The sequence below is a fragment of the Anguilla rostrata genome, unplaced genomic scaffold (assembly GCF_018555375.3).
Source record: "Anguilla rostrata isolate EN2019 unplaced genomic scaffold, ASM1855537v3 scaf0340, whole genome shotgun sequence".
NCBI lineage: Eukaryota > Metazoa > Chordata > Actinopteri > Anguilliformes > Anguillidae > Anguilla > Anguilla rostrata.
In genome coordinates this window covers 1-9668 of record NW_026985867.1, presented here as the reverse complement: position 1 = coordinate 9668, position 9668 = coordinate 1, and the positions used below count along the sequence as shown (strand labels likewise).

General features: G+C 39.7%; 1 protein-coding gene across 1 annotated transcript; it reads left to right on the top strand.

Moving 5' to 3' along the window:
• The first annotated feature begins 6840 nt into the window (after positions 1 to 6840).
• LOC135246455 (immunoglobulin superfamily member 3-like) lies at positions 6841 to 8910 on the top strand. Its single transcript, XM_064319910.1, has 4 exons — positions 6841 to 6984; positions 7116 to 7472; positions 7914 to 8267; positions 8427 to 8910. Exons 1-4 carry the CDS (start codon positions 6942 to 6944, stop codon positions 8525 to 8527), a joined length of 855 nt encoding a protein of 284 aa, XP_064175980.1. The 5' UTR covers positions 6841 to 6941; the 3' UTR covers positions 8528 to 8910.
• The last annotated feature ends 758 nt before the right edge of the window (positions 8911 to 9668 follow it).

Sequence of the window (9668 nt, the reverse complement as noted above, 5' to 3'; positions counted from 1 at the left end):
AAATAATAATGCTAATACGGGATTCATATCATTATATCAGCATGTGTGTCATGTTCATTTTAATATCTCCTTCTGGGTATTCTTTTTCTCCTTTCCTCTGTTATTCAAATTTTTTTCCAGAGAACAATACCTGTTCACAAATTCACCAGGTGTATTAATCCTAATGTGCTGTTCTGATAAAGTTGGCAGAACAGCCTGAGACAGCTGATGTTACTCAAACAATGTAATGCAATTAAACTTAATTCCAGTCATTTGAAATGCATGGTTATGATTATGTTCCTGATCCAGTACTCTGAAATATTTTAACACAGACAGTTATAGCTGAAAGGATATTGTCAACTTTAGTCAGAACCTGTAAATACATGCAACATTTCTACGGTAGCTGCTGGCTCTTCGTGAAGATGTCTTATTTAGGGCTGTTTGAGGAATCAAATTTATTCTTAGAGAAAACACACACTTTGGAAATAACATGTGAATACACATCACATGCATACATTAAGATAATAAGTTGAAGATACAAATGAAAATATATTGCAGTACAGAATGTTCATGAACAGAACTTTGGCACGGAGAGCTAATGGTTTGCAAACAGTAACTTCAAACATACAGGTGAGACACAGTAACGGAATCTTAGGACTGTTATCTCCATTCCTGTTTTTACAACAGAAATGTATCGTAGTGTGGTGCAGCCAATGTTTTCTGTATTGGAAAAAACTTGTACTGATCAGTAACAGCAAAAGCTCATGCTTAACCTCCTATCACATATTCATGCAGTGTGTGTCTCATTGATGGTTATTCATTTCCACTAAGGGCTAATCGTACATGTATAGCAGGCTGTGCCTTTAAAATAGGCCTGACGAGGGCCTGGTTACCATTCAGTCTGAGGTCTGTCTGTTCTGCCCAGTATTGTGACCTGGTGTCATAGATACATTTGTGCCAAAAAGAATAATCTGTCAGTTTCACACTATTTTAGGATTTAATTATTAGTTATTAAATGTGCAAACATTCTTGTACGCATCACATTGTACATGGAAATGTCCCAGCGTTAAATGTCTGATCAGTTTTCGAGTTGCTTTTTGTCGAGCCTCAACTCAAAGTTAGGACATGCCGTAGTATTTGGAACGCTAACACTACTTGCTTGGAGCTAAATAAAGCTGCTTTAGCTTCATAATGCTCGTTAGTCTTGGATGGTCGATTTTGCACTGAACATCCAGGCATTAGAGAGTCAAGTGAAATGCGTACAAGAAAAAAAACAAAAAAAAAACAACTAACATAATGTGGGCATGATGCACTTTTCTCTTTGGTGGGTTCATGGGTCTGTATCACATTTGGTTGTGAGAGTGGACTGCCCTGCGAACAGTCCCAGTGATATTGCAGTTTCAAAAGAGCTAAAAAATGCTCACAGGGGAAGTAGGAACCTGTGTCAGGGAGTACTGTAGCCCAGGCCCTCCCACCATTACATAGATTCACAAATATCATGATCACTTTTCTAGTCAGGACATCATCCACAGTGTTAACATCCTCATCATCATCCTCATTATTAACACCACCACCACCTCATAATCATCATCGTCATAATTTTTCAGCTTATTTCAGACAATGAACAATTTGACTAAATGATTTAAGTTTAATAATTTGACGAGTGTTTAATAATTATTCTGTGGTAAATAGGTATTCTCGACTGCATGCAGGCAGTCTATCTCTAAAGGATGTTTAGAGATAGACATCAGAATGACACCCTGGTCAGTCACTAGGTACAGTACCATGAAGTTTCCATCCTGAGAATTATATCTACAAAACTGGAAATTATTAAACCATTTGCATAATTTAATAATCATTAAAATAATAAAAACGAAAACAGAGTTACTGGTGTTGAATCCAGGGAACATAAACCAAACAGATCTATATACGGTACGTACAGTACATCCACACAAGCAGTTAACTGCATTTGTAATGGAAGTCCACACAAGTCTGATTATAGATCCCTCAAGAATGGAAGTATTGTGGCTTGATGTTCATGCTCTCACCCGCCCCCTGGTGTCAGGAGCTGGGAATGCACCCGTTCTCTGAGGAAGAGCGGTGAACATGTACTCAGCTGCTGTGTAGCATTAATCACACTGGACCCATTCTTTTGCATTTCACAGAGATGCCTGTGTTTTGTGACCACGATTCACATTATAATGTTTGTTACGTCTCTCAAGGTGTCTAGGGGTAGGAGGGAGTACATAACATATATATTGAAATAAAGTGTCCGGGTGAAAAGGTGTTGTGCACGTTTAGTATAAATAATCAGGGCAGACAAAGTTGCAGGTGCTATTAAAGGTGTTATTATAAGAGTGCAAGTGAAGTGATATTTACATTTGTACAAGTTAACACAAAACAAGACACAACTAGGTCACAAGGCCAAGGGACATGAATGTAGCCAAAGAAATGAAAAACAAAACCAAACAGCGCTAGAACAAAAGATAATCTGACTAACTAAGCAAAACACAAGACTATCTAGCTACTCTTACAAACAAAAATACACAGTTGGCAACCACCCCTTTTCTAATGTGTCTGTACAAGTTTCCTCCTGCGTGTAGCACCGGTGTATAGAGGCCTCTGTCTTACCTGCCCCAGGGCCTGAACCACACACAGACAACCACACATACACAAGCAGGGGAAACGTTTACACGCACACTCACAGGTCTCAAATCTCTACCGCACATACACAACCACACAGCGAAAACGAACAGAGATCAATAACAGAGAGACGACGAGCAGCAGCAGCCACGCAGCTTTTATCTTCCAGAGGAGGGATGTGATTGGTGGAGGCGGGACCAGGTTAAGGATGATTGACAGCGGGGACAGCGAATGGAATGATGAATGGCTCTCCTGCAGCAGTACAGAGGGGGAAAAAAACACACGCGACGTGGAAGGTAACATTTGTCAAATAGTCAAAAAACCGAACGGGCTGCAGGTAGTATGGCGGTGGGGATGGTAGGGTCACAGTTATTCTGCTTGTGTATCTTAAGAGACAAACTCTCAGAACATTTCCATAAAATACATACATTTTTTATGGCTGTCAGAATGCTCTTGGGACAGAAACTCTCTTGTATAAGGGTAAAAGAATAAAATGCAGGCACTCTGTCACATGGAGAGAAGCTTCGCCTGATATGCTTCCTGCTCTGAGGTCACTGCACTGCTTATTGTTTCTGAAAGCTTTTGCACACGGCTCTCTTTTTCACTACCAGTAAAATGAGTTTGTCTGTTTCAGACTGCTCTGTTGTGGTGACAGGGGAGGTCCAGTTATTTTCCACTCACAGCCTTATACATTCAGCTCTACACAGACCAGAGCTGCACAGGAAGACTGACCTGCAGCTCCTCCCTCTCTCAGCGCTGAAACCACACCTCACACCTCAGACCACCTTTCCATTACAACAGACCATAAGAGACAGAATTAGAAAACAGTGTACTTAACTTTCAAAAGAAAAATACTACTCAAAATCTGTCCACATGGTTCCAAATATAGTGCATAAATTGCATGGACAAAATGATCAGTATCGCTTTCTATAATTAAAAAGGCTTTTCAATTTTCTATTTTACATTCATTATCATTGACATGTTTTATGCTGTTGCTTTTTAGTTGTATTATAATGCAGAGCAAGGTCATCATAACCGTCTTTTATATTGTGTGTTGTTCAGAGTTTTATCAATAGGAAGCAGCACAGCATAGTCATTAAATTATTTATAAATGTGACATTAGGACGATGATAAATTATAACGTCACAATCTATAACTCTTGATAGTCACGCCGTATTGGTCTGATTAAGGTGTTTTAGACATGTTCTTCAGCTTGTGTGCACCGTTCAAATTATTTATATACTGCTTACAATGTTGAATATCATTATACGTAAAATGCTCAGTGAAGTGCACATCATTAAAATATTTCAATATACACTCAATGAGTCATAAAAATACTAAAGTAAAGTGATAGTGTTTTTCCTGCACAAACATCATCAGATGCGTTGAAACACAGAGCACCTCGATCATCCCCCTCCTTTTCCTGCCCTGATGGTACATTCTATGTTCATGTGACCAGCTGTGGGAACACGGGACATGAAAGTGTTCTTGACTCATTCAGGACAAGCAGCATTCTTCATAAATGTATGTGCAGAGTAAGGTGTGGAGCAGAATGGATTTATATGAAACAATCCTGGTATCATGCGGGTTTGACTATGTGGATGTGAGTGTGTACAGTAGGTGAGGCGGAAGAGAGAGTGTGTGCCTGCGTGTTTGCACGCACGCGCGCGTGTGTGTGTGTGTGTGTGCCTGCGTGTGTGTGTGTGCGTGTGTGTGACCAAAGAAAGCAGTATCCCAGCAAGTTAGGTTCCATTGGGTACTAGGGGGCAGGGGGCAGGGCAGTATTAATTATTGTCCGGAACTGGTTTTGTTTCCTGTTTATAACGTCTTTCCTTTGAGAGCGTGCTTAAGATCAGGCTATGAGACCTGCTTGCTGGTCTGAGGGGGGTTTTTGCACAATGCTGGAGGTGCAGCTCTCTCTGTGGCTCAGTCTGACTCTCAGGCCACTGACTGAAAACAAAACCTCTCTGCTCTGCCTTTGTGGTTTCCTCTGCATGCACCCCTTTCAAACCTGGCACCTCCCTCTCTGTCTGCCTGACTCTCTCTCTCTCTCTCTCTCTCTCTCTCTCTCTCTCTCTCTCTCTCTCTCTCTCTCTCTCTCTCTCTCTCTCTCTCTGATTTCCTGTGGTACTTCAGAAAGAGCAGAACTATGTGTGCTCTCTTGAGATAATCAGTGATTACATGCAGTGTATTTATGAAGAATAATACATTTTTCTTAGATCAAAGAGCTGCCACACATCTGTTGCAAGTAGTTTGAGGATTACTAATCATGGCCCTTTGTTGGCCATTTTATTACCTTTCACTGAACTCAAACCACCCTGTCATGTTGGTATAATAGGAGTTTAAACATTCTCCAAATGTAAACATTTCGATTTCATCCCAGATTAGTTTCCAAAGACTCTTCTTAATAATTCCATTACCCTTATAGTCCTTGTGATGCCTTGCTGGGGATGGCAATCAAACACTGAACAAGCAAAATTAAAGTAAAAAACATGCATTGCCTTTCCTTAGGCCTCTGCATGCACCCCTTTCATATGTTACCAGGCATCTCTCTCTCATTTCAGTGGGGTCAGAACTACATGTGCTCTTTTGACATAATCAGTGATTACACACAATTTCTTTTTGAACAATAATACACTTCGAGAACTCAGCTCAAATGGCTGTCAAATCTTTAACAAGCAGTTTGAAAGCTTTGTAATCGTGGTCTTGATTGAACCACATTGCCTACTTTCACAATACCCAAACCACCATGATCGTACAGTAGGGTGTTTAAAAATGTCACAATTGTAAACATTTTGATTTCATTCAGGACATGAATTGGGAGCCCAATACCCCTGCCTGTGAGAAGGGCCTGTGCTGTCCATGGTCCTGCAGCTCTCCCAGGTTGCTTGGATACCTGGGTGCTGGAGGGAGAGCACATCATCACCCTTCCGGGCACCACAACCTGCACAGCTTAGATTTTTAAATGAAAGTGCTGATTGTAGTTATGCAAGAAGATTAAAGGAGCCTGTTTTGAAAAAGTTTCATTGCTGTTCATGCAGTCATGGATTTTGAGAGCTTAATTCATGATTTTTGAAAACGTATGTATTCATTTCATTTATTTATTTAAAAACTTACATATTCTAAGTTTAAATGCAACTAGGTGCATTGAACTGGCGCTTCATTGAGACAAGGCCAGGTGAGATAACAGAGGTAATCCCCTTAATGAGGCCGTTGTGATGTCATCCAGTGACAGAACCTCAGGCCTCAGACATTGACACCCTGGATATGGACAATCTACATCATGTAAGTTATTGCTGGTACATTCCTCATTCTATTATGAGAAAATGTTTCAGTTATGAATCATGAGTTGTGCAATTACAAATCATGAAATTACTTATTTAAAGACAACTCACCCTGGTTTCAGTGCAGTGCAAAATCACAGTGTAAGATCAGGTGTGACATCACAGTATGAACATCCCAGTGAGCTGCCCAATGTTCTGAACTCATTAGCATAATTAGCCATTCTATACTTTTGTGAGGCTCTCATAGTAAAGATAACAGATCTTTTTGTTGTTGTTGTTTTTGACCACTTTTTTATGTTTTCAGATGATAGAAGTTGAAAAATATCAAAAATGCGTGTGAATGCAAAATCCTGTATCAATCCACCTACGGGCAGCACTGCCTCCTACTCCTGGAATGGGACAGCAGAGAAATTAAGCACCATGGACACTGCACAGAAACACACACACACACACACACACACACGCACACATACACACGCATGCACAAATAGACACGCACACACACATACATGAGCACACACCCACACCCACACACATACACCCACGCACACACACATACACACATACACACACATGCACACACGCACCCACACACATATACACCCACGCACACACACACACAGACATATTAATTACTGTAGTATGAATTGAGGTGCCTTTTTCAATCTAAAGTTATTCTAAAGCAAGCTATTTAAAACATTGTGAAGACTTGCACATTATTGCACTGTAAATAACAACTGGATTATTATTATTATTTGACCTATATTAAGCAGGATGGAAATAATGACATCAGTGTTCTTTTTTTGCACTGAGGGTGTTTATCAGCAGATGCTTGTGCAGCTCTTGTGCACCCAAATTATTAAACAGCCAATCACATTTGCCCCTGACATGTGCCCTCCTACTGTTCAGTGAATGACAAGAAATTATTACCTCAAGTCCTCCTCATATCTGTACAGTTTGAGTTTTACAGCGCAGAGGACAAACAGGGTCTCAGGCAGAAGAGAGTCTCCAGAAGAGGATAGTTCAGATACAGTGATGCCACCACTCTGTGCTGTTCTTGTGCTTTTCAGCAAAGTCTGTAAGTGTATAATTATTAACTTAACAGTCAAAACAAGCTCAAAGACAGTATGGAGACATTTATACAGAGATCAGTGTTTTTGCCGTATTGTCCTGATTGTCAGTTGAAGGTGCTTTCTGTTTTATTTCCAGATGGTCTGTTTGGGAAGAACATAGTTCAGCCTGATGTGCTGGTGACAGCTCAGCTTGGAGACAGTGTGACTCTCCCATGTTTCTATGCTAAAGATAAAGCTGGGCAATGGTACAGATGGCTTAAGCAGCCTCTTGGACAGAAGCCTGAGCAATTGTTAATGTTAAAAAATTCTGAACCCTATACTATAAATTTAAATGATTTTATAAACAGTAAGCGCCTCAGTGCTAAAGCAGCAAAGGGGAGCTCAAACCTGACTGTGTCACAAGTAGAGCCGTCGGATTCAGCCACATACTACTGCGCTATTGAGCTCGACAATGATATCAGCTTTGGAGAAGGAACTACATTAATGGTGCTGGGTAAATATGAACCTTCAGTCCATGTCTTATACTTATTTATTCTTGTACAGGATGTTGAAGGTGATTTAAAATTTGAAAATATCTTAAGAAAGCAGATCTTTTTTTGTAGGGTCACTAAATCTCTAAGCATTAAGAAATTGAGGTGCATTAACATTTGTTATTACTGGAGATACTGTATGTTCAGCGAAACAGGCTAAAATTGCATTATTATTTTTCTAAACTCATTGAGACAAAAGACATAAATAGACATTTTCTTTATTTCTTTATTTTTTTCTTTACTAAGCTAATTGCTAGTTTGGAAATGACAAAAACAGATTTAAAATAGTGTTTGTACAAAAAGAAAACCTTGCATATGCTTTTGAATTACAGAAATACTAAAATAATGATCGAATCCAAGCATGTATCCTGTTATAATTTTAATTATTGAACTGAATTCTTCAGGGTCAGAGTCACACGGCAGGACAGTAGTACTGCAGCAGCCCGAGTCTGAGTCAGTGCATTCTGGAGACTCTGTAACTCTGCAGTGTACAGTACACACTGAGACCTGTGCAGGAGAACACAGTGTGTACTGGTTCAGACAGGGCTCAGGAGAGTCCCCTCCAGGAATCATTTACACCCATGGAACCAGGAGTGATGAGTGCCAGAGGAGCTCTGGGGCTGTGTCTCCCACACAGAGCTGTGTCTACAACTTCCCCAAGAGGAACCTCAGCCCCTCTGATGCTGGGACTTACTACTGTGCTGTGGCCACCTGTGGGGAGATCCTGTTTGGGAACGGGACCAAGCTGGACTTTGAGGGTAAGCTCATTTAAATGTATGTACGATTTAATAGCACAGTTAGTATTAATTCACATTTGTTATTTAATTAATAAGGAAAATATTTAGATTTTAACATAATTTTGATTGTAGCAACATCAATGTCATTCACAAAATCCTAAACAAATATTTATATTTCAGGAGGTGAATTATCCACGCTTGTCTGGCTCTCGATCATACGGACTGGAGTTCTCTGTTGCATGTTGCCCATATTTGTCCTCATCTATTGCAAGAAGGCATAAATAATAATGCTAATACGGGATTCATATCATTATATCAGCATGTGTGTCATGTTCATTTTAATATCTCCTTCTGGGTATTCTTTTTCTCCTTTCTCTTGTTATTCAAATTTTTTTTCCAGAGAACAATACCTGTTCACAAATTCACCAGGTGTATTAATCCTAATGTGCTGTTCTGGTATAGTTTGCAGAACAGCCTGAGACAGCTGATGTTACTCAAACAATGTAATGCAATTAAACTTAATTCCAGTCATTTGAAATGCATGGTTATGATTATGTTCCTGATCCAGTACTCTGAACTTTTTGAACACAGACAGTTATAGCGGAAAGGATATTGTCAACTTTAGTCAGAACCTGTAAATACAAGCAACATTTCTCTCAGTCTACGGTAGCTGCTGGCTCTTCGTGAAGATGTCTTATTTTGGGCTGTTTGAGGAATCAAATGCATTCTTAGAGAAAACACGCACTTTGGAAAAAACATGTGAATACACATCACATGCATACATTAAGATAATAAGTTGAAGATACAAATGAAAATATATTGCAGTACAGAAAGTTCATGAACAGAACTTTGGTACTGAGAGCTAATGGTTTGCAAACAGTAGCTTCAAACATACAGGTGAGACACAGTAACGGAATCTTAAGACTGTTATCGCCATTCCTGTTTTTACAACAGAAATGTATCGTAGTGTGGTGCAGCCAATATTTTCGGTATTGGAAAAAACTTGTACTGATCAGTAACAGCAAAAGCTCATGCTTAACCTCCTATCACATATTCATGCAGAGTTTGTCTCATTGATGGTTATTCATTTCCACTAAGGGCTAATTCTACATGTATAGCAGGCTGTGCCTTTAAAATAGGCCTGACGAGGGCCTGGTTACCATTCAGTCTGAGGTCTGTCTGTTCTGCCCAGTATTGTGACCTGGTGGCATAGATACATTTGTGCCAAACAGAAAAATCTGTCAGTTTCACACTATTTTAGGATTTTATTATTATTTTTTAAATCTGCAAACTTTCTTGCACGCATCACATTGTACATGGAAATGTCCCAGCATTAAATGACTGATCAGTTTTCGAGTTGCTTTTTGTCGAGCCTCAACTCAAAGTTAAGACATGCCGTAATATTTGGAACGCTAACACTAG